At 36.2% G+C, this 27,460-nt stretch overlaps 1 protein-coding gene across 6 annotated transcripts; it reads right to left on the reverse strand.

Annotated features, from left to right (window-relative positions):
- Positions 1-1,481: 1,481 nt before the first annotated feature.
- On the reverse strand, positions 1,482-27,049 carry Archease (protein archease). Of its 6 annotated transcripts, none has more exons than XM_067130547.1 (2): positions 5,750-6,046; positions 1,482-3,763 (listed from the first exon to the last, which is right to left on the reverse strand). In XM_067130547.1, the coding sequence occupies exons 1-2, from the start codon at positions 5,789-5,791 to the stop codon at positions 3,305-3,307; spliced, it is 501 nt and encodes a 166-aa protein (XP_066986648.1). In that variant the 5' UTR covers positions 5,792-6,046; the 3' UTR covers positions 1,482-3,304. The 6 variants fall into 6 exon arrangements, with proteins under 6 accessions (XP_066986648.1, XP_066986654.1, XP_066986649.1 ...); XM_067130553.1 differs by lacking the exon at positions 5,750-6,046 and adding an exon at positions 27,025-27,049 and having other exon boundaries at positions 3,166-3,763; XM_067130548.1 differs by having other exon boundaries at positions 3,166-3,763; positions 5,944-6,049.
- Between the last annotated feature and the right edge of the window lie 411 nt (positions 27,050-27,460).

Here is a 27,460-nt window from a genome sequence, read left to right on the forward strand (position 1 = left end):
ATTCACTGTAGTGCCCAGTATATTCAGGAGAAGATAATTAAGGAAGTGAAAAAATCAAAATATTTTGCTGTATCCTCGGATACAACACCTGACTCGAGCAATGAGGATCAGTTGTCTATTACCATCCGAAACGATTATCTCTAAAGTTGGTATCTGACAAGTTTCAGTTGAAAATGACGAATATTCACGGACAGGGTTACGATGGGTGTTCCACTATGTCTGGATGCTATTCAGGAGTTCAAGCTCGAGTGAGGGAGATCTGTGATTCAGCATATTTTGTGCACTGTTATGCACATCGACTGCATCTTGTCATTGTTGACACATGTTAAAAAATCACAAAAATTCAAAACTTTTTTGGCTTGGTGCAAAGTCTTCATCCTTTTATTGAGGACTCTACAAAACATGCAGTCTTCAAAGTAATACATGACCAGATCATTTCAGAAGCTGAGAAGAAGGAATAATCAAACTATGTTGGAACAGGCACCAAAACTTTGCATTCGCTGTCCACAACACGGTGGTCAACTCGGTTTGACAATTGCAGAGCTCTAGCAGATAATGTTATTGCAGTTGTGAAAACCTTGAATGCAATCATGCAGGATTCAAGTTAAGACTGTCAGACAGGAGGTGAAGTAGTAACTCTCCTAAGAGCAATTGATTTTGAATTTTGCTTGACTTTGACAGAATTGACTGATCTTTTGAAGCTGTCTCACATTGTATCAAAGAATCTGCAAAGTAAAACTTAACATTGCTGCAGCATCTATTCAAGTACAGGCACTGATTTCAGAGATCAGCAAGAAAAGATCTGATGAACAGTTCAAAGAGTACTGGAATCTGGCTACCACAATGGCTAATTCAGTGGTTGAATTCACTGAAAAACGCCCCAGGAAAACATCAGTAATTTGGTGTTGGAGCTTTATTCAAATGTTGCAAGAGCATATCAGTTGGTGCTAACCTTACCAGTGCCATTGTGCGTGCTCATGTTTGTCAAGACCTCTTTGGGGAGCACAATGAGTCAGACTCGCCTGAGTGACATAGTCTTAGCAGTTCAAGCTGAAAATCTAGTCGAAGATCTTCAGAAGGTAGTGGACAGATTCTGAAACAATGCTTCTAGACGTTAAGAGATGATTTATAATTTCTCATCTGAAATTCAGCAATAATATTTACAATTTATTGTGTATCAGCAGCAGGTTCAGTGTGCAACTGTAATTTGTGGATGTGCCCAGAAAACTTCAACAACATTGTAATTATGTTCATGTCATAACTGGGAAACTAGAACTAATCTGTAATTATACTTTGTATGACATTTCTCTATATGGTATGAAAATACATGTAATTACTCCACAATCTCTAATACCTTCCCTGTCCACAGGCCTGGGGGCCCCAAAAATTTTGCCATGGCACGATGCCCCTGCCTGCTAGTTGATATACTGTATTTGAATTTCAGCAGTAATGGTCCAAGTGTGTTTCAAATGACTAAAACATTATTCAACTGTGATTTATTATCAAATAATCCACAAGAAAACATGTTAACAAGGGACAACCAGATAAATATGTAACAAAATGACTATTAAATGAGTATGAGAAACTATAATAATCATAACAATAATTACATTGGTAATACTTTTGTAATACCATTTCCACTGTATCTTTGTCAAGTAGTGAAGAAGCGTAAAGATGGAGATGTTGATGAAAATGTACTTAGTTAGTCACAACATCAGCATCAAGACAAAGTCTGGACGTGTGGCATTTTTCTGTTAAGGTAGTGAAAGGTAATCATCTTTTGGTTAAAGACCTTTGGGTAGACCACATCACCTTTGCTCCCATAGTTACTTACTTTAAGAGTGTTACATGGTCTGTCCTCATGACAAGAAAAGGATATGAGAACATATGTGTAAAATGACACTGCCACATACTATTTATTATCCAGAAAAATATTCAAATGTTTAGAATACAATTACTATTTGATCATGTTCCAACGACCTCTGTATCATCTTTAGTATGAACAATCCAATGACCTCTGTATCATCTTTAGTCCGGACAACATTGTTAAATTGATCTTTAGTGATAGTTTGGAAAACTCGAATGGGTTACCCTATGTGCGTGGAGTTTGTGTGAAATAGTGTGAGTGAGAGAGAGGCGAGAGGATTCGCGGGGAGCCACTATCAAATCTCAACGAGCACCCCGTTGCTATATTTTTCGTAATAAACAAGAAAATGGGAAACTGAGCCTCACTGAAAAACCACCACCCACAACAAATAAACCTATCACTAATAAGAAAGGTTTTGACATAGGAAAACCCTATTTTTGGTAGCCACTGTGAGTCCTCTTGATCTCCCCAGGGCTCCATAAGACTGACCAACCAGTTACAAAGAATTCTCTCATAGTTGGTCTTGGCCAGAATATTGCTTGTTGGCACAGTGATAGAATATAAAGGACTCAGGATAGGAGGCTATATCTCCTGTCCTACAGCAACTGCCTCGACTCTCTACATCACACTCGCACAGATGTTGGTCATCTTCCTCATTACATGCCAGGTCTGTGCAAGATAAATGTTCACCCCAGTCCCATGCCCTTTTCATCAAGGAAAGTGGGTGGCAACCCAGATCAATTTTTGGTCTGAAGTATAGTCACAGGTCATTAACCATTTTCTTTATTCCAGTTACCCATTGGATTTGGCACTAAAGAACAGGAAATAGCACACAAACCAATATATGTACTGTACTATTCTTTATGGTTCAAAGGTGAATTACCTAATTATGTCATGTCTGAATGCAGGATTATTGTGCCTTACCCTTGGGATTTATTTATTAGAAGCTAAGCCATTTCATCACCTGTCAATTTCTTTTGTAAGCTCCTTTAAGGACGAACAGCAGCTAAGCTACCAAAAAACAGGTTTTGATGTAAGAAAAACCTATTTTTGGTAGCCACTGAGAATCTTCAAACTCATCCACCTTCCTTGACGAAAAGGTATGGGACTGGGGTGAACATTTATCTTGCACAGACCTAGCACGTAATGGGGAAAATGGCCAACATCCATGCTGTTGTCACATCAATGTGAATGGGACATAGAGAGCCAAAGCAGTTGCTGAAGGACAAGAGATAAGGGGCCCTCCTGTCCTGAATCTTTCATACTCTATCACTGTGCCAACAAGCACTATTCTGGCCAAGACCACCTATAAGAGAGTTCTTTGTACTGTACTGTCTTATGGAGCCCTGGGGGTACCATGAGAGTATAACTCCTTTGAGGACGAACAGTGGCTGCATTATAAAAAAAAAATAAATAAATAAAATGACAATAAGTTAATCAAATGTCCACGATGACAAATAACTCATGCTGATCATCCTTATCATATATTTGCATACTAGCATAAGTAATAGCTTTTACTTCTGTACCCTGCGGGTGCTTGCCCAACTCAAACTCTTCACCATATAAAGTGGCTTTGATGCAAAAGTTTTCTTTATCAAATTCACTTATTACCACCTTACGCGCTATGAGAAATGGCTCGGCTGAGAATATAAACAGGCACTCGTCCAGAAAGTGAAATAGAAGACTTTCCATGTCATCTCCATTAGCTTCGATTTCCTGCTTGTCCAGAATTTCCACTTTGTCTATTTCGGTCATGTAGCCAAACATACCAACAGCAGCTTGTTCAAAGGCCTCTGTAAGGTCATCCCCCCAGCTATGAATCTGCACATCAGCAGGATGGTCTAGGTATTCATACTTGCATGCAGGTATTTCTAACTCCGCCGGAGAGAATTCCATCTGCAAGCATGTTTTTGAATTACATAAAGTTTTTCACAACAAGTTATTCATCATTTCTCTGTAAGATAAGAATCAGCAATAAAAGCAAAGGTAATATTCAGTAACTTTTACACTTAAAAATATATAATGAGCTAGACCATGTTAAATTTAAGTCATGAAAATCTAGTCTTTTGTGAACAATTTCACAACAAGTTATTCATCATTTCTCTGTAAGATAAGATTCAGCAATAAAAGCAATGGTAATATTCAGTAACTATTACACTTAAAAATATATAATGAGCTAGACAATGTCAAATTTAAGTCATGAAAATCTAGTCTTTTGTGAACAATTATATTTCTTAAAATAATACAAATCACTGCCCTACTAAACATTGTTAATTTAGCACCTGAGGGCACACAAAAAGTTTTTGGCAAAATAAAACTTGGTTTCCTCAAAAATCCATTCATCATAAAGAGTTAACATTCAAATTAGGATCTCCTACATGAGAAGTACTTAAGTAACCCAGAGATGAATAACAATCTAGATTTCAAGGGGATGAACATAAAAACATGAGCAAAAGACAGAAAATATCATAAACATAAACTCAAAGAGGAAAATATTCTGGTTGGTGGCTGGCAGGCACCAGGCTGCAGTAGTGGGCCTGGTCTTCAATTTTACCCAAGTAAAGCCAGGGATCAGCCTGGTGGGGTCAGGCACCTTAGGTTAGGTTGGGTTAGAGGTTAGACTAATATTTATGAGGGTAGTTTGCAGGACGATGGGAGCAGGTCCTGATACTACCTCCGAGCGGAAGCTTAGTATGTTTCCAATATTTAGGCGTGTTACTTGGGGGTTCCATGGGAGGCAAAGCTCCATGGCCAGGTCAGAGAACAGTGCCCTAAGTCAGGTTAGGAAGGTAGGATCTGGTTAGGTCAAGACACTGCATTCTTAGGAGAGTTAGGTTCATTTTCGTTGGCAGAACCTTTGGCCGTTGTTCTGAACTGGCCCGATATGATAGTTTAGCTCACAGCCTAGTCATTTTCCACTGTTTTGCAGTGCTATAGTAACTATACATCCATCACTACTGATAGACACATTGGTTGGCACTTGCTAGGGATATTAGGGCATTTTCGAGAGGGTAAAACTTTACAATAGTTGCACAGCCTAATTCCCACCAGTCTTCAACCGGGACAGGTTCCTCAAACGTAAATAGACAAACTTTCCTATAATGTCAGGTCCTGACCTAACCAGATCTTACCTACCTAACCTAACTTAGAATCCCCCAAAGAGACGGTAACCTGTCCCAGTCAGCGACTGGCGGGAACCAGGCCACACAACTATTGTAAAGTTTTACCAAAAAAAGAAAAAATAGCTAGGCTGGAGGAAAACACGACTAAGTCCCACTCGCAACATTACCTCACCTTTCAGTCTATACCACTTGTAACATTACCTCACCTTTCAGTCTATCCCACTCATAACATTACCTCACCTTTCAGTCTATCCCACTCGTAACATTACCTCACCTTTCAGTCTATCCCACTCCTTTCAGTCTATCCCACTCGTAACATTACCTCACCTTTCTCTATCCCACTCGTAACATTACCTCACCATTCAGTCTACCCCACTCGTAACATTACCTCACCTTTCTCTATCCCACTCATAACATTACCTCACCTTTCAGTCTATACCACTCAAACATTACCTCACCTTTCAGTCTATCCCACTCATAACATTACCCAACCTTTCAGTCTATCCCACTCGTAACATTACCTCACCTTTCAGTCTATCCCACTACTCTCAGTCTATCCCACTCGTAACATTACCTCACCTTTCAGTCTATCCCACTCCTTTCAGTCTATCCCACTCGTAACATTACCTCACCTTTCTCTATCCCACGTAACATTACCTCACCATTCAGTCTATCCCACTCGTAACATTACCTCACCTTTGTCTACGGACCTCTTTGCGTCAATATGTACACAATTCTCCAACTTTAAAATCAGACTGACCTGAAACTGTATACTGGGATCAGATGTTGGATATTTCATCATATTGGTTATTTCATCATCCTGAGTAAGTCACATGGGCAATCAGGTTAACCTGGCCCTAACCTGTTTTAACCAGAGTATCCCCAGTAACCTATTGCAAATGCTTCAGTCTGGCATGCACACATGGCTAAGAAAATGTTGCAATTTATCATTACCTTCAAACTCCAAAACAAAACTAGCAAGACTATGGAAAAATTCGAAAGTATTTGTGAATTTTAAAACAAAATGGAATTCAGACGACTTATTGCAAGACCTTTCGGTGTTCAAAACAAATGAGAAACAGTAATGCTTCTCGCGTGAGTTAACAATTTTCTACAATATAAATTTTGCTGCAATGATATGCAATTGAAAAATAAATTAACACTACAAATTCTATTGTCACAAAGTTTGCTTAACAATTTAGTGCAAAAGAAATGACTGAGTTCTGTTTTTAAAGACCAAAGTTCAAAGCACAGCACCAACGTTTCTTCTACAGCTGAATGACTGACAGTATTTCTGATACACAGGTATGTATATATATATATATATATATATATATATATATATATATATATATAGTTAAATAAATAATATGCATGTGAAATTAAAAATGTAACAACACACCAAGAAATAGTTTATTACAGGCACAAGAAAAGCTCTCAAACAACTACATTATTAAGGGAAATATGACGGGAGGCGGTAATAGGACCCAATGGAGTTGAATTGACAGCTGAATAAAATCCAAAATATAGTGGTAAATAAAGTTGTATACCAAAGTAAACGAGAGACGGAAGAGTAACAGAAGATGGGGAGATTAAAAGCGAATTTCAAGAATTTAATAAACTATCAATTGAACTGAAGATATATATATATATATATATATATATATATATATATATATATATATATATATATATATATATATATATATATATATATATATATATATATAATATATATATAACGATTTTACCTGGGAAAAAAGCTTATCATGAGCCAGTTATAGGCTCTAAATGAATGATTTCGTTACTTACCCCAGCATTTGTATCATATCTGACTGCTGTTGATTGAGGAAATCGTAAAAATCAGAGAAAATGGGGAATATAACTGAGCTGAGGCCCTACTCACAAGGCAACTGTAAGCAAACATTGTAAATACATTTAGACACCAATCATTTACCTACTCCGAAAAATAAAATAATGTCAAAGTCTGTCACGACCGAAGTCATAGTTATATGTCAGAAATTCCCATAACATGTGGCCACTAACAAATCCATCTGAAACAAAAGGTCACCTTTAAAATAAAGCACAAAGATATAAATGCACAAATGGGAGAATCCCCATGTTACCAAAATCACCCACCACATCCCAAAGGTTATACATGGTAAATGGGCAAGGTGAAGTGGGGAAAAATATTCATTAATAAAATGTCAATAAAACCAACAGAGTACACAATTAACTCAATGTCCAATGGGGCATTTTAAAATGAAAAGATCACCTCTCACCTTTACTGACAAAAGTCTAGCGCCATTACCAGGCAGAACGCTCGCCAATTCGAGTTACTGCCCGAATCACTCTTCTGTACCCGAGATTCAAATATATTACCCCTTAATGACCCCCATTCAAGCGGACTTACGCACATACTCATAATTCCAGAACATTCTCCCGCCACTCCCTCGTGACATCGAGATCCCGTGACACGATGCAGGTCAACAGGGTCAACACTCGCGACTACGCGAGCCACCTAGATTTCCAAGACCCAAATTCCTTTCGCTCATCGCTAGAACTACAGTTTACAGACAGCCTGGTATATACGCTGACACAAGTGTTCATCTTGCCCCAAGATTTCTTGAACATGCTAACACTGTCGCACATTCCATCAAAGACCATATGACATACATTTCAATGCTCCATAACTATATATATATATATATATATATATATATATATATATATATATATATATATATATATATATATATATATATATATATATATAATATATCACTTTTTTGTGCTTCATTTTGTCACGGATTTTTCTATGGGCAGTATATCTCTAAAATTATCATTACATGTAATTTGGGAAATAAAAATACCAAACTATACTGAAATATACTGTATTTAATTAAATTTGTACATATTTTCCTAACCTGCAGTACACAAAGTAAACTGAAATTTGTACATACGGTCCTAACATACATTTTCGTTCATCTAATGTGTGTATGTATGTATGCAGCGCATACACACACACACACACACACACACACACACACATATATATATATATATATATATATATATATATATATATATATATATACTGTATATATATACATATATACATACATTAGACACTGTAATGAAAATGACAACACTTAGACTAAGATGCAACCTGTTGAGATGCCCTGTTGAGGAAACTATAAAAAAAAAGAATGTAAGACAGTAAGACAAGAGACAATACGTAGAACACAACTACGATGAACATCAACATACAAAGTGAACACTGAAATCACACACACACACACAAAATGTAACATTCACAAATGTAGAAATAAAGTTCATGTTATCTGTGGTTGAACTCAAATAACCAAGAAATTTACCTTTAATAAGAAGTCAGTGAATCTTTGATATTTTCGCAGAGTGTATTGTAGTGGTTAGTCTTTTACAATTTTGTGAAGCAGTCAAAAAAGATAAAAATATAAACGTTCTCAATTTGATGACTTGTGGTTTCATCATAAAAGGTGAACCTCTTTTATTTTTTTTCCGACAGCTCACACCTAAACTGATTAAATGGTTTTAGATCAAAGGTAAGAATATTTTTTAGTTGTTTACATATATATATATATATATATATATATATATATATATATATATATATATATATATATATATATATATATATATATATATATATATATAATATATATATATATATATATATATTATATATACAAGGAGAGGAACAAACATGGCGAAGTGTTACAATTTATTCCGACGCGTTTCGCATTCCTCAGGGTTCTGGCCAATAAACAATGACCAATATAAATTATATGAATTTGCAAGTTGTCTAAATATCATTTATACATTAATTAAAATGAAAACCAAAACGTCACACATACATAAAAATACACTAAAGACTGACAATATTACACAAGAAATTAAAAGCACATATGTTGATTAAAAGTACAAAAAAAAAAAAAAAATTGCAAAGTTAAGAAATATTTGAGGAGCAACTGGGGGTCGACCTACCATGGAAAGAGATAAGCAAAAACTAAAAAATTTACACAAAAACAAGAGGTTAAGAAATGTACAAGGGCGTGGAGGTAGACCGGATGTTCAACTGTGGAACAAGTTTAATGAAGAGGTTCTCGAGGATCAATAATTCATTTGGGCTGGAGTTTTAACCGACGATAATGAAACCGTCATATTTAATGGGAGCTTTCGCTGGACTGTTCAGGATTTGATAGTGAACATCCAGTACGGAAACTAACTCCCTTGTGGCAGGCTATGCGAACCCACATCATCCTCTGATAAGAACCCACGTAAGTTCCCAGACTACATCTGGGATATATATATATATATATATATATATATATATATATATATATATATATATATATATATATATATATATATATATATATATATATATATATATATATATATATATATATATATATATTATACAGTTCCAACCCTTTCTTACTTTAAGCCACTCTAACTTTTGCTATTCTATGAAAGCTTTCTGTTCACGAACGCCCATCGAGAACCAAACAATCGGGTATGTTTCTGACAACAGCAACACGTTTACAAATTTAATTTCCGATTCTAAACTGTTACATTTCACGAAAAAAAAAAAAACTTTATCCCAAGAGCAATTTCGGCCTGTCATAAACACTCATACCGCAAGACGAAACGGCAGACTTGTTACGACACCACGCGCGTAGGCGGCCAAGGGTCTGTCATATATGACCACCGTGACACATGTCACGTGGTATATAAACATCCATAGAAGGCGCCGTCGGTCCAGACGTCGCTATACCGCCGGAGGTAAAGGAAGCCGAAGGCTCCCGCTGACACCCACAGAAAACGTGAGCGTCCGATCGAGCAGGATAAAGAAAACGATTCCCTCAGCGGAAGGAAGGGTTGAGGTTTTTAAGTAAAATAGTCTCAGTAGACATCGTGTTCTGTCTGTCGGTTGGCAGAGTTAAATATTTTGAGAAGCGAGCGCTAGGAGGAAACATGAAAAGTACTTTAACTTTGATTTGGATGACGCTGGGTCTGACTATGGCATATACAAGAATTATTCAGGAGGTAAGCCTACCACTGTTCTCAGTTTTCTGTCCGCGAATATTTAAAGAAATTACAAAAACGTTTGAAAGGATCTTTCCACGGCAATTTTCCCTAGTAAAATTTTAATTTTTTCTTAAACATTTTACAGAAAGCTCTCTCTCTCTCTCTCTCTCAATATGAGTCTAATATCCGCGTAAACTTTCATGTACGACGAACTGCCAAGGAATTTTTCTTTTGCTGGTACAAATCAATATTTCCACGCTACAGTTAAAAATTGGCACATTTAATGGCATATATATATATGTATGATGTATGTATGTATGTATGTATGTATGTATGTATGTATGTATGTATGTATATATATATATATATATATATATATATATATATATATATATATATATTTCAATAATTTCTATTAACCTAATTATTTTCGTTTACTGTGGCTATTTCAATGTGTTTCAGTTTCTCGAGGAACCCAAATAAGGCTTTATATTCATCAGAGTCCGTGGTTTTTCTGCAAACACCTGTAATTCAATCTATTACCAATTTTACCGAAGTTCAAGCTTGCCCAAATTCCAATTATGCCCATATTTTATGATTATTTTATCATTAGCATGAATATCGAGGTTTAGTAGAAATTAAGAGAACTTGGTACGTCAAGTTGGAATATAAAGGCCAAGGGTGGAGTGAGACTACTCTAAAAACTTACTGCAATATATATTTACTCCTTACATCAAGATACTCAGTAATTTTCCTAGATTTGGAAACAATCCCCCAGTTTTAGAAATCTTTTGATATCCAAAGCGCATGTCAGCCTATCTTGGAATTAAGGGTCGAATCAGGGGCATATGTCAAAGTCTACCCCTCCAAATCTGTGTGAGGTAATCCTGCTGTCTCAAGAGGCTTTCCGAACAATTTTTTATCGTAAGAGTTGAAACACACCTTCCCGTCTAACAAACGGCGTAGGAGACTTTGTAACGCCAGAAAATCGTAATCAATATAACAATAAAGCCATCCTACGAAAGACTAAACTCTTACTTCCTACGAAAGACTAAACTCTTAATTCCAACTCGGAATCACGTCCATATTACTGCCAAGTCTCCGCCGTCTGCCTGCTGAAGAGACTAGGTATAGGCCACCGCTCTCGGGAATTTCTAGACTGCATGACCCTTCCTCTCTCTCTCTCGTCCTCGTCGCGCATGTCAGGCTTCACCATCCCACAGATATTGTATGGAAGCCGCGAAAAAGTACAGACAGGGAAATCTCTTCTTCCCCGTATGTCTGAAAAATATAAACTTCATCTTTCCTCGGGGCATGTTGTCAAGCTTTAGAAAGAAACCCATTATCACACGTTCTCTCAGGAAAGAGCTGGTTTGGAAACGATCATGTCCGCTCGGTGTTCCCAGTTTAAAAAGGTTGGGTCTCCTGCTTAAATGTTCGTCTGTAAATCAAAATAAACTTCCACCCTGACGGTTGCCTGCGTGAGACTGCCTAACTAGGACTCCTGTTGGCCTACCTCGACCTTTCTTATGTATTGATGAAAATTCAGTATGTGATAGCTTGCTGGGTTAGTTCATAATAATAATAATAATAATAATAATAATAATAATAATAATAATAATAATAATAATAATAATAATAATAATAATAATTGCATCTAGTCGTCCTTCTCTACTCTGTCTGTGAACATTCGTGCTAATAACGCTAAACTTTGACATTCTCGTAACGCTAAATGGCTTCACCATGAAGGCTTAATGAACCTTATTTAATAACTTATCATAGGAACATTCCACAAGGAACGAATTTTATATATTCTAAAAACTTACGACTAAGAACAGCCCACAAGGAATAGTTTTATACGTTCAGTCAGTATTGGCTAAACACAACACGTTCGTTTGCTTTAAGAACATGCGTCTAGAATTCTTCGAGTATTCAAGTAATGACTGAGTGTTATTCATAAAGATTCTCCTGTATTTTCAAGCGACGGGCTGAAGCCTAAATTTTTCTTCATGGATCCAGTATATTGACAACCAAGTAAGATATCTAGGGAACAAACTATTTTTAATGCCTTCCAATGGCGGTGTGGTTGATGACAACAGTTGTGTTTTCCCGTGAAATAAAAATGAGAAAAGTCTAAAAGTGATCAGGAATAGTCTATGGAAATATATGATTTTGTCTGTTGATAGTGCTTGTATGGACCTTTAAATTTTCACAGAAAGAACACTAGAATAAACACAATATATATATATATATATATATATATATATATATATATATATATATATATGTGTGTGTGTGTGTGTGTGTGTGTGTGTGTGTATACGATTATGATCGTTTGAACACGTGATTTGTTTATCATCCATCACCACAGGTGACAAAGTCCTTCGTCAATGGCTTGGAAACAAAGCTGAAACTGGTCAGGACCTACACCCAGTCTCTCATTTTGTCACATGTGGTGATGTGATTATATATATATATATATATATATATATATATATATATATATATATATATATATATATATATATATATATATATATATATATATATATCAGAAAAAGGACAGCACGTCTATTAAAACAACATTTTGCTTTTCCGACGGCGTTTCGCAATATCTCATCGCATTTTCAAGGCTGTAATTTACAAAATCACTTAAAATCTTATATAAAAAGTGTAAAAAATAAAAAGTAAAATAACAATCTAAAAATCACTACAAACACGAACATAGCCTACCTCCTAGTAACCCGAGTTGAAAAAGAAACTAAAACATCTAAAAGTTGAAGTGCTGACCAAAATATAAACAGAAGATGCTATGCTGTGTGGACGCTGTCTAGGTGTTTAACGAGGGGATGGTAGTTTTTATTATGATGGACTCTGAAGTAATTAATTCCCCCTCTTCTTGCGGGGAAGATATGATTTTAAAAGGTGCATAACTGAAGCTGGTTTTGCAGTGCAACGCGTGATTACGTACGTTGAAGGCTTCGGGTCTGGACAGTCTGCAGGCAGTCCTCAAACTGACTCTCTGGCGACAGCGGATGCTTCCATCCCATACATCACACAGCGGAATGAGAGAGAGAGAGAGAGAGAGAGAGAGAGAGAGAGAGAGAGAGAGAGAGAGAGAGAGAGAGAGAGAGATGTTAGTTAAATGCGGATTTTGGTAACCAAATAAACGGAGTACACATTCCTTCTTCCATATGTTATGCTCGGGAAATTACTGCTCGTCCGTTCCTGTATTCCTTCGTGAATATTGGAGGTAATTTCCTTCTTTCGACTTACAAATAACCTGGGTAAACATACCAATTTATTGGTTTAAGTAGACGGGCTCTCTCAGATGCTGAAAAAGGGTCTTCTTCTCCAATGCAATCCACCTCAGATTTCCGGTACGTCCACATTCTCCTTGGCAACCTCTCTTACGGAAAACATGTCCTATATTGAGGACACATTTACATTGTCAGTTGGGGATGGAAATATTTCCTTTATAGGTCCTATATTGAGGACACATTTACATTGTCAGTTGGGGGATGGACAAAAGTTTCCCTTTATAAAAATATAAACCGAGTAAATCTACATAAAAACGGAGCATTTTAACCCTCTTTGTCTCCAAAAACATCTGCTCCCGCCTCATACCACTTCTTCTTCTATCAGATTTATACTGCGAGGCAACACCGTGACCTCGTTTCATCCACCTCTCTATATTCCTCAAGATGCAATATGACTGAAAAGAGGAGGCGAACTATGACGTTATTAGCGCGTTCACCAGGCACGAATTTCCGTCGTCACACGGCCGAGAGGCGTTGCATTTGAAGAGCAATCTCAGCCCACTCGACAATGGACGTCGTAGTCTGAAAAGGTGGCCTGCAAAAGCCTTAACAATTCCTGCGCCGCGAGGAAGCTCTCGTTTATAAATCTTTCATTCGCGGGAGGCGAACGCATTTCAATGAAGTCTCTCGACCGCATTTGATAAATAGAGATGCAAAACATACGATATTTGTATCCTTCAGCTTGTAAAGGTTGACTGAACTCGACTGGAATATATAATTTACCCCAGTGGCCAAGCGCCGGGAACTATGTGGTCATTCACCGCCGAAAGGGAAATTGAGAACAAAACGGTTTTGAATATGTAACGGGAGGAAAACCTCGTAGCTGCACAATAAAACAACTGTTAGGAGAGGGTGGAAAGTGAGATGGAAGAAAGAGAATATGAACAGAGGTACAGTAAAAGGAATGAAAAGGGTTGGAGTCAGGGGCCGAAGGGATGCTGCGAAGAACCTTATACGTAATGCCTACAGTGCACCGCTTGAGGTGACTATAGGTTATTCAATTAGGGGTCAAGTTTCTCTCTGAACCTGCCTTCTCTTTTGCGTCCTCCACTTCAAGTTCCAAATCAATGAGAGACCCCTTTTCATATTAAATAATTAGCCGCAGTATTCAGCTCGTTTCTTGCGCTTTAACTAACCCCCTATAAAACTCAAACCTATTCATAGCTCAAAGCTACCTCAGAACTTTTCTAAAAAAAAAAAAAAACTTCATGTCTTACTCTGCTGCTCTAAAGGCTCACCTACTTACTATACTCAGAAAAAAATGATCTGGGGTTTCCTTGGCTAAATCTAACTGGCCTACAGGTACCTTTTTTTTTCTACCTGGCCACTGTAGTATTTTAGTTTTGTTTCCTTTTACTCAGTGTGCGTACTGATTATGACATACACACAAGTACGTATTACTCAGACTAATGAAAAAGGTTTATGTGTGTGTGTAGGTATATATATACATATGTATGTATGTACACACACACATATATATATATGACGTGTGTGGTGGGCTCAGTGGACGTAAAAGAATGTAAAATACTAATAAACTATTTGTTTTTACCTACAGAAAATACCACGAGAAACACATAAATATCCAATTAACCACCTGTAAAACACGACAAAAAATCTTCTCATTATAAAATCTATCGGAAAATTTGACAAACACAAAAATTAGCAAAGGAAAAATCGTCACACATCTTTCGTGCGATGATTCCTGTTCAACCTAAATCTGGACATAGTCTCACATCACTCTATTCAAATGAAAGTCTTATATATCTCTTGTAACTCGTCCCCACTGCCCTCAAAGTCATTGTGCCAGACGGTATTCATAACTGTTGTCATTATTATTCAGAAGATGAACCCTATTCATATGAAACAAGCCCACAAAAGGGGCCACTGACGTGAATTTCAAGCTTCCAAAGAATATGGTGTTCATTAAGAATAAGAGGTAAAGGGAAATATGGAAAGAGGAGATCTCAATTATCAAAAAAGAAAAATTAAATGAGTAATTCCTCAATGTTATGAACAGGTGATCGGATGAGGAGAGAGAGAGAGAGAGAGAGAGAGAGAGAGAGAGAGAGAGAGAGAGAGAGAGAGAGAGAGAGAGAGAGAGAGAGAGAGTCAAGGTTTACAGGTAATGAAATTAAAACTGTTGGCAGTTTGAAAATGCTGCGATAAATGTGGGATTTCTCATGAATATATTTCTCCAGAGAGAGAGAGAGAGAGAGAGAGAGAGAGAGAGAGAGAGAGAGAGAACTTCATCAGATACCACTCTGACATCTACTAGCACCTTAGTAGCAAAAGTTGCAAACAGGTAGTTATAAATCGCGTGTATTAGAGCTTATTCACCTTCAGTTAAGCAATGCTATTAAACAAACTCGGTCACTAAGGTATTAAACAAGGTGCATGTAAACTTGTACAGTAAACCTACATAAAGCTATTTCAGCAATAAACAATTTCAGTAATGATTCTCAACAAAATGCCAGTGAAATTATACAGTAAAACCTACATGAAGCAATTTCTAATAATGATTCTCAACAAAATGCCGGTGAAATTACACAGTAAAACCTACATGAAGCAATTTCAATAATGATTCTCAACAAAATGCCAGTGAAATTATACAGTAAAACCTACATGAAGCAATTCTAATAATGATTCTCAACAAAATGCCAGTGAAATTACACAGTAAAACCTACATGAAGCAATCTTAATAATGATTCTCAACAAAATGATTCTCATCTGAGGTCTTGTGTGTGTCTCTCTCTCCACTTCTTTCCAGCGTGCTATAAGTGACGAGGGCCCAGTTTCAAACACAGTGTCTGAGCTGTGCGACGCCCAGACTCCATGCGGATGGGAGATATACGGCGGGCTGAGGAATCACGTCTATTACTTGAAAAACGAGTAAGTCATCATTTTCTGTTGTCGATTCACCGTGGATATTTAGGTGGTAAGTGGATTCTGTTGCCGGGAACGAGTGGTAAGTAGATTCCTGTCGTCTGTTACTTGGAAAATGAGTGTATTTTGCACAGCATTCCTTAATGGATTGTTTAACTGGTACTAAAACAAACAAACAAACACACACACACACACACACACACACACACACACATATATATACATATATATGTAATAGCCACAACGACCTCTAAACTTCCCGTTTTCTTCTCACTTTATTTTAGATAAGATTATCACCACAAAGCCAAAGATCCAGATGAAGAAACGAATGAAGAAATTCTGACGTTCGTGGCAGGATTCGAACCCACACCCGATGCGTCAGAATGAGGTTAACGCTTAGCCATCTGACCACGCAGGGAGGAAAAAATTAAAGCTGGAGCTATAACTTTTGTCTAGATGACCTCAGATCAATATGTGTCAGTGGAAAACAAACCAGGCTTTACGTTCAGATTTCGCTCTCTTGTAATTAACATGCATTCAGATTTTGCAATTTTGTAATTAACATGCGTTCAGGTTTCACTCTCCTATAATTAACATGCAGTCGTATTTTGCTCTCCTATAATTAACATGCATTCGGATTTTGCTCTTCTCTAATTAACATGCATTCGGATTTCACTCTTCTGTAATTAACATGCGTTCAGATTTTGCTCTTTTGTAATTAACATGCATTCAGATTTCGTTCTCCTATAATTAACATACATTCGGATTTTGCTCTTCTGTAATTAACATGCATTCAGATTTCGCTCTCCTATAATTAACATGCATTCAGATTTTGCTCTCAAGTAATTAACATGCATTCAGATTTTGCTCTCCAGTAATTAACGTGTTCAGATTTTGCTCTCCAGTAATTAACATACATTCACACTTTGCTCTCCAGTAATTAACATGCATTCAGATTTTCTCTCCAGTAATTAACATGTATTCAGATTTCGCTCTCCTATAATTAACAGGAACTCAGGTTTTGCTCTCCAGTAATTAACATGCATTCAGATTTCGCTCTCCTATAATTAACAAGAAGTCAGATTTCGCTCTCCTATAATTAACAGGAATTCAGGTTTTGCTCTCAAGTAATTAACATGTGTTCATATTTTGCTCTCCAGTAATTAACATGCGCTCAGATTTCGCTCTCCAGTAATTAACATGCGTTCAGATTTTGCTCTCCAGTAATTAGCAGTTTCAACGACATTTCTTTGGACCTTTGTTACCTCATTAATACGGTTTGACTTAAACTCACACATAGGGGGCCACCTTCACGAATAAGCAGTATACGGTAATGAATGACCGTATAGTATCGTTTTCTCCCATAGCCACCCTTGGTTACACACACACACACATTATATGTGTTGTAACACACAGCACACACACACAAACCGCTATGACACACATATACATATATATATATATATATATATATATATATATATATATATTATATATTATATATATATATATATGAAACCTGTTCACTGACTGTGTGTGTGTGTGTGTGTGTGTGTGCATTTTCGTGAACTGTGAGTGAGTCGTTATGTAACTATGAATGTATTTTCTAGCACTAACACCAAGACGCAAACCGCTATAAGCCCACTTTTCCTAAAAAAGAATTTTGACGTCTGACGAAAATTACAGGAGCACGCACGCGCTCTTTGATTTCAAGAGGCGAACGCTCATCCATGGATGAATTCAACTTCTGTTACAGATCATCATTATTATTATTATTATTATTATTATTATTATTATTATTATTATTATTATTATTATTATTACATGAAACCTGTTCACTGACTGGAAATTCAAGCTTCCAAAAAATATGGTGTTCATTAGGAAGAGGTAAGAGTAAAGGGAAATACAGAAAAATGTAAGAAAAATAGTATTAGGGTGGTAACGCATTGCATTTTCGCCTGAACTTCTGAAGTTCCAATTGCACAACATTCTCTGGGAGGCCGGTCCACAGTCCAGCGGTGTGAGGGATAAAGGACCTCTGGAACTGAGAAGTCCGACGGCGAGGCACATCTGCTGCGTATTGGTGGTGCTGGTGTTCAACGAATCTAGTTACTCTCAGTGTCAGTGCTTAGAATAGTAGAGCAGGTTATAGAATTTAGGCCAAGCGCTGGAACCTATGAGGTCATTCAGCCCTGGAACGGATATTGACAGCAGCAAGGTCTTAAAGGTGTAAAGGGAGAAAAATTTCAGTTTTACTATGAATCAATTGTTAGGAGAGGGTGGACAGTAAGATGCAAGAAAGAGAATATGAACGGAGTTACAGTAAAAGGAATGAAAGAGGTTGCAGCTAGGGGCCGAAGGGACGCTGCAAAGAGCCTTAAGTAATGCCCACAGTGCACCGCATGAGGTGCACTGACGACACTACCAACACCTCCCCCCCTCTTACGGGGGTGCTTAGAGTAGTGTTGTCATAGCAGAGTGATCCAATTTTTTTCAACTATTTCAAAAAACTTGGTTCAATGAGTGTGGCAACTCTTTCCTCTTCCACTGGTGCACTGTAGCTATTACTCAAGGTCCTTTGCAGCGTCCCTTCGGTCCTTAGCTGCCACCTCTTTCATTCCTTTTACTGCACCTCCATTCATAGCCTCTTTCTGTGAAGCTTTCCTCCTGTTACACCTTTGAAACCCTTTTACTCTCAATATCCCTTTCAGCACTGAGTGACCTCATATAGGTCCCAGCGCTTGACCTTTGGCTAAAATTTTATATTCCATTCTATCAGAGATTTTAAAACTTTAAGTCGGTCTCTTCGACCACTGCAGTTTTTCGCCTACTTAAAAAAAATGAAATTTTACATCATGAAACGCCTTCCCTGAAACTCTATAATCTCAGCCTTAAATTTCTTGGAACTTAACTAATAACACGAACGGTAAAACTGAGCTACGCTGTAAACAGATTTTTTGGACGGTCGCTTGATTACTAAAAATATTGCGTGATTGAATGACTTTCATCTTATAGCCCTTAATCTTGCGCAGCTCCTCAACTGCTGTGACATGTCGTTAATGGGGTCTCTAGCAGTCCGTCGGGATATCATTAACAAAATTCTCATTAATAACAAGGCAGAAAGTAATTAGATATGACTTTAAAAATCTAGTCAATAAGAAACAAATATACCTCTTAAGTGAGCAATCTAATAACTTTTCAGTTAAGGTAGAAATATGTATCAGTAACAGTAATGAAATGCCACTGAAAACAAAGATATTTATGAAAGGACTGCAATACGCTGCCGTATTGATTACTGATTAAGTACAGAATACAACATTATAATGTACTTGCGATACTAATTTTTATCGTAGAATCTAACTAATTCAAGGTTAGAACCGTTACAATTATTGATGCCACATAAACACTACCATTTACAAAGTGTACGTGTGTGTGTAATATATATATATATATATATATATATATATATATATATATATATATATATATATATATATATATATAAAAAATATATATCACTTCCACCATTAGCTACAACTAACAAGATTCAATGGCTTTTTTTATATTGTTCTTTCTTTTAAAACGGCGACATTAATATGATGTCAGTGCAATGAATATTGCTAGCAAAGAAATTGAATGTTTTTATTTGAAAATAAAAATAAAAAATAAATAAAGTTCAAACGTAAATAAATAAAAATAAAAAACTTTTACAACTTTCAGGTTGATTTCTTCATCTCTCTGGGTAGACAGGTACGCGCATCTCGTGTGTGCGTTTTTTTTTTTTTTATTATTACTGACTACACATAAAAACGACATGAATTACAGCCCGTGAAAATGAACCGAGCCTGAAGTCATCTCACGGAGGTGACAAGGGACGACTTAAGCCAAGGTCTAAAGAATAATTCCGTAGACCTTAACTTAAACGGTCTTATATATAATGACTGATAAGTCTTGTGGTCGAAACCACTTCTCTGGCACCCGAAAGACCAGCCGCGGAAAAGTGTTGTGTTTAAGAGTTTTTAAGAGTGTGCTCCAGCTCCAAGCCCTACTCCACCCAGGAGTAAGGGCTGGAGTGACGAGTGAAGGGTCATCCGAATTCTTTCGTCTTTTAATTGAAATGCCAGCGAGTCGCAACGTGATCTAGGCGTTGGTCCGCTCCGCTCCTGAAGTGTATCCGGTTTCAAATTCAATTAAGATCAGGCGTTCTCCATCGTTTTATAAATAGCACCCGGCGGCCTCCTACAAATCGTCGGCAGAAGAAGATGTAATTGGTGGTATAACAAAAATGCCGGTTCTTCAAGTACGTCAAGAATATCCTTGATTTTAAGCTCACACGCACACACGTTTATATATATATATATATATATATATATATATATATATATATATATATATATATATATATATATATATATATATATATATATATATATATATATATATATAAACTGTTATATATATATATAGACTAAACTGTTGCCATACGTGCAGTGCGTATCGGCAAACTTTCAGTGATATGGTCATACAATATATTCTAAAACCCATTCTAGTATAGACTGGCATCTTCATGTTCGTACAAGCTTTTTATCATCAATTTTTTTCAGAACTTGAAAATAAATAGCCAAATACGCTAAAAATGAAATACCTCTTTAAGCTGTGTGGTACGGCTAATTATTTTTTTTTTTTTGTCTCAACAAGAAGAGCAAATTACATTCCATATCAGAAACACGAATCTACATAGGCCTAAATGTGTACAAGTCATCCTGCCTCTGAGCAGATGTCTGATTTTTCTCACGCTGCTCAATTCACTGTTCGTTTATCCGTCTGTCACGCTACACAAAAGTGCTCTCTCTCTCTCTCTCTCAAATAAAGAACAACACACCGCAAGAAAACACTTGTCTGTATCCGCAAAAATCCGAGAGCTGTTTTTGACTTCGGGAGAATAAACTGTATCTCATCTCTTCCTCCCTACAGATGCCAGTGCCCCCAGAATACCCGCTGCGTGAGGGTCGACGAAGACATCCTACAGGAGGCGTATATCTACCAGTGTCGGAAAGTTGCTTTCAACAACTTCTGAAGTCCTGCGACCTTCGAGTTCAGCTGGTGACGAGAAGGACACCACTTCGAAATTTTTTTAAAGATTCCCATTTTTCTTTCTTTTATCCCCCTTCTTTTGAGAATGAAAATAAATCCAGTGCTAGCAGACAGGGGTTTGTTGGAATTTTGTGAGGAACCAGTACATCGTTGTTGTGAGATGCTCTTGTTGCTCTGGCCTTGGGAAAACCGTTCATCTGCCACCATCCCTTATCGAATGATGCAATTTTTCGGAGATGAAATTAAAAGGCAATTTTCAATCATGGAGGAAAACTCAAAACACCCAGCTACACAGGCCCACCAACCAAAAATATATAAGTAAATAAATAAATAAATAAAAATATAACTAACTAATATCCACGTATAGCTGTTGGACGTGACAATGGAAAACATGATTAGGATCAATATCAAGCAAGGACATTGCTGACATGTACAACGGCAACAGATAAAAACTAACAACAAATAGCCTATGCACGCTCTTACGAATATACCCGAGTTGGGAAATATCCGACAATATTACATGTTGACTTGTATACCGTACTGCAATATTTCAGAATGGCTCAGTATTGAATGGAGGTGACTGCTATCATTCCCCGTTACCATTCTTTAAGGTTTTCGTTTTTTCACCAACCTTCCCCTACAATACTGTCTTTGTTGTTACTTTCCCGGGATATTTCCGTTAATACAACCTACTGCCGTCCTTAGTCAATATCTTGGTAAATAAAGTTGAGTTCTCCTGGAAAACAGTGTTATATATTTTCTAATAAATTACCAAGCACCTCCATATAGGCCACACTGGATAGGATCAATGTTGACATTAATGAACAAGAGGGCTGGTGTCAGATGAAGTGTCCAGGCAACAGTAAATAAATGGCATTGTCATACTAAACATAATTTTGATACCAAAGCTGAACTAACATCAAACTGCAACGTGTTTGTCCGAAAGCTTATTTTAAAAACCATGCGCTTTAGCGAGTCATTTCACTAACTGGGTTTTCTCATTGGAGCTGTGAAAATGCTTTTTAATACAATATATTTTCTTCTTACGGTTTTAACCAAATTTCAAAAGGATATGTAAAATTCCCGGATACTTAATTTAAGTTACTCAATCATTGAAAATCAATTACTCCAAAGAATAACAAAACATGAGACTATAACAAATATTTAAGTATGTACTGGGACATGTAGGTTCATAAATAAAGAACCAAATATACTCATCTTTTTTTTTTTTTAGTCCTTAAATTGTTTTCGAGCACTGCATGAAAATTCTACTTTGCAAGTTACTTGTCTTTAATACAAAGAGGAAGGCCAAGTAAAAGTTTTCAGCATATTGAAAGACGAAAAGACGCCTACTGAAGTCAGATGTTTACAAGACAAACGATAAAATTCCCGTCACTCGCGCGACGCGAAATTCACCCATACGGATTGAGAGAGGTGATTTCCCACAAAACGCCAAATGTTACCAAAAATATAACCAAAAGGTGCCATAAGTAGTTCGGTATTACTGTACTTAGTGAGTTCCCTCGTACGAAAGACAGCCATATGCCTAATGTCAAAATTATCAGCATTAAGTATGTACAGAAAACGAGGCTACACGTTAAGTGCCTAAACGCTAACATTAAACCATACGAAAATGCATGTTAACGACTCTTGCCAACCTATGAAACAAGTGCAGATGCTGTTGACAGTCCGAGTTTTATACAAAACTTTGAAATCTATGAGCACAAAGAGGAAGTCACCAGCAGTTACAGTTCGTTTGTTTTTTATTTGCTATTTGCAGTTTCCAAACAGCCGCCAAACAACCAAAGGAACAGTTCAACTCCCACACTCCCCAACCACAAAGGTCTCATGTTTAACCTGAAGAATGATCTATTAGTGTTGCCATGCAATCGCAAACCAGACTGACAAAAGCCTTTAGATGCGTCCTTGCGTATGTGCATGTCTATCTATCTACCTATCTGTATATCATCTATATATATATATATATATATATATATATATATATATATATATATATATATATATATATTATATATATATATATATATATATAAGACAGATAGATAGATAATAGGACTTCGTTTAAACTGGATGGCATCCTATTATTAATTGCATTAATGAATAGAACAATTGCGTAAGTGATGAAGTTCGTATACACACACACACACACACACACATATATATATATATATATATATATATATATATATATATATATATATATATATATATATATACATATACATACATAAACAGACAGGTTAACAGTCGATATGCTTATACGTAAGGATACATCTAAAGGCTTTTGTCAGTCTAGCCTGCGATTGCATGACAACACTAAAAGATCATTCTTCGGGTTAAACATGAGACGACCTTTGTGGTTGGGAAGTGATTCTCTCTCTCTCTATATCTCATATATATATATATATATATATATATATATATATATATATATATATATATATATATAATTTATTATGAGAGAGAGAGAAATCAAATGGAAATCTGATGATGCATATTGATAAGAAGACAGAACAATAAAAATGTGAGGTCGGCTATGTAACTTGGATGAGGAATACCTCAGCAACCTAAAACAAAAATTTAAATAAATTTCACGCCTTTGCATGGAAAATACTGCACCATCCGAAACTATATGCTTTATAAACATACCTTGTGTATAGTGGTTTATATGTAAATTATAATGTTAATTTTCAGCTGAAATTACTACATTGTAATCGAAAAATATACGATGAAAATTAAACACAGCACAAGGACTATGAACGACAAGATATTTACTTTGACATAAAAAAAATTACTGCTTTTGGGATAGAAAAGTCCTACCTGAATTTGATCAATTTAGTGAGGTATGGGTAAATAACATAAAAAATCATGCTGAAGTTAAAAGACTGAATTACCACAAGTAGAGGTAATATGAAAAGAGACATTAGTTAAAATAAGTGTACTGAAAGGTATATCTTAGTCGAGGACTCACACCCAATCTTGAAAATGTCACAAACTGCAGAAAGATCTAGTATTCTGTACCCGCATAATATTAGCCTATCTACTCTTATAAGGGCCAAATCCTCGTATACGGACTTCTTTTACTGTTTTTCCCTGAACTGAATACACTGAAAATTACAAAAGCTTTCGTCTCTCTTATACCTGGGTTCATGGTTCATGTAATTAATGGCAGGTGGTATCATATCATGATGCTTTTTAATTTTTTTTCCTTTGTCCAATGAGGAAATGCAAGTCTCAATCTTTAACTGCTAAAACTGGCTTCTATTTATCCACAAATATTCCCCACTCAATGGAATCCTGACATGCAAGTTAGTAGTACTGACAGCCTTTCCGGTAAAACATTTATCTCCTACTGACTGACTGGTTTATATCACACTGGCGGAACATAATCAACGGAAACCGTATTTATCGACCAGCTCATATCAGGATTTCATATATTGTTTCCTGTAATATTTATTTTGGTTTAGTTTCATGTTACAGTTTTCCTCCTTTTCAAATCTGTGTTACTGCATCTTTCAACATTTTTACGACTTTTTCATATTCTGTTACACTTCCTTTTTCCTTGCTGTTTTTTCTATTTTTTTTTTCTCCTAAATATTACCTTTTCCAGTTCAACGTTATTCTTTTTTTCCTTCTTCCAATATTCTCTTTTAGTTTATCTTCTCATATTCCCTCTATTCATTTTTTTTTTAGTACAAATTTCTCTTCCATTTCACTTTCTCCAAGTTGGTTTTGTCCATATTCTAAAGTTCACTATTACCTAGTTTCTATTTCTCAAATCTTTTTCCCATGTGCACTTTCAATTTCATTTCTCAATGTGCCTCTTTCACCGCGTCTGCATTGCCTGATGTTCGTCCTTGGCTTTTTCCAGCAATTTTGAGGAATGTTCTCCATCCAAAATCACACTCTCTACACTCAGAATGATGATCTTGAACAATTTCTGGGATGTTTTTGGAAAAATTTTTCTTTATGTTTTGCAGAATACCCTTTATTGTTACAAAACAGGAGTGCTCTTCAATCAGATAGATGATTCAAAATAGGATCTCCCACTTGGGAGTCCCTTTCACCAACAGATACATGACAACAATCAAAGAGGGGTTTTCGTCCCTAAAAATCCAAAATCCGCTATTTTTTTTTCTCTAAGAGGTATACTCAATTGTACGAGCTAGTAAAGACGACACATCATTTCGATAATATGCCTGTACTACATGATAACTACTGTTCTGCTCAGTATTCATTCAAGTGCTTATGCAATTTACACTACCTGGAAATACGTCAACCAGGAACATCCACTCCAACAATGGATATCAGATGACAGAAAGCTGCATCTAGTCAAAATGGTGAGGGAGGAATTCAGTACCCATAATTCTATCAGGAACGCAGATGAACAGAAAAACATATTTACCACATCAAAAAAAAAGCAACGCAACTTTAAAATACAGGAAAAAGGACAGACACAAGTCATTTCCTAAAAAAAAAAAACTTAACCACAATCTTCTGACATCTTATATTATTACCACCTCTGCAGAGCAATCCAACCCATTTACAAAAGTCAGAGAAAACCTTTCTAATACCTTAGACACCAAGGAGTCATCTTTGACCAGCCATAAGACTGAAGTAAACAGCAGAAGACCTGATGTGAAATTTTTTACATAAAAAATTGTTAACTCTTCACATTAAAAACAGATGTGACAATCTTGTGTCAACTGACACTCAGTTTCCACCCAAACAGCACTTCTCAATGTAAAAAAATCCTAAATCCCTTAAGTATAGTATAAACTGCGTTTTACGTGTACCGTTCAAATTAACCTAACCTAACTTTGCCAGTATTATTTTATAAGTTGTCAATACACGACATGAAATTGTAACCTACATTTTTAAAATGACCTCTTCATCAAATTACGACTTATAAGGTAAGACAATACCTGTCCCCCAACACCCTCCATAGCTAATATGGCAAAATTGTAACCAATAAACACCCCTAGGTTACGGGGTATTATTTTATATTGGCAACTTATAAAATTTTACCACTTTGACTGGCTGGATCTCTAGATACTAGTCGTTTACAACCAATGTCAAGAGTACATACCATTTCCAACACTACTTCATTATAAATCATTATAATTACTATATAGTTATTAAGTGTATTACAAATTGGAACGTAAAATGAACACGTTATATGGATTAAAGGAATCGCGATATGACAGAAATTTTTGGGAAAAATGACAACCAAGTTATTTAGCGTGTTGACGCAACACTAAATTGATATGAAACCTTGGATAATATTTAAGAAGAAACTAAAGGCATTTCTAATTAAAATGGTTAGAAGACGTCCTTCCGACGAAGAAGGAATTAATATTGCGATACTTGGTAGCCTAATAATCCTTTCTACAAACGTTAACGTTGCAGTTAATGTTAAAGCTGAAATCTAGGATTCGGATCCGACATACTATATGTATAAGGTAAAACTAGACTATAGGAATAAATATATAACTCGAAAATAGGTTAATTTATAGCCAGTGTTGGGCTATGATAATAGAACGCCTAGCGTAGCCTATACCTAAGCTCATATGAACATTACTTGCTATACTGAAAATATAATTAGGTAATCACAGGCAAAACTACTCAAGAATATGTAACTCACCCGGCAAAGCCCCGCAGATAATAGTTGGGCTTAATTATTTGTCTCATAATCCCGAGTTAACACAGTTGGACCTTCACTCATTCACTTTACAAATTACCAAGGTAGCAGGTTCTCGAACTATCAAACTGCAAAAACCTCAACACTTCAAAAATTTATTCAATCGCGAATTGCCCGCATGAGACAAAAATTCAGACAATACGAAAATTCATATATATGATTGTGAGAAAAAATTTATATATATATAAATGCCTCAAACAGTAGTAATGTTTATATTACGAGAAATTCAATCGAACGCAAGGCAGCAAGAATATACTAGACTTAGGATCCATTTTTGTGTGATTGGACTCCAGCACAATGGACGAATTTAATCTCAGTGATACTTCCCGTCGGTGAAAATTCCACCATTATCACATTATCACACTAAAATGGCAGTACG

Source organism: Macrobrachium rosenbergii, chromosome 28 (genome assembly GCF_040412425.1).
Source record: "Macrobrachium rosenbergii isolate ZJJX-2024 chromosome 28, ASM4041242v1, whole genome shotgun sequence".
NCBI classification, from domain to species: Eukaryota; Metazoa; Arthropoda; class Malacostraca; order Decapoda; family Palaemonidae; genus Macrobrachium; species Macrobrachium rosenbergii.

Bases quoted from the DNA above. Each gene is read 5' to 3' on its own strand.
- Archease (XM_067130547.1), bottom strand. From the start codon at position 5,791: ATGATGAAATATCCAACATCTGATCCCAGTATACAGTTTCAG. The intron at 3,764-5,749 runs GTCAGTCTGATT...ACATGCTTGCAG, and splicing joins ATCCCAGTATACAGTTTCAG to ATGGAATTCTCTCCGGCGGA.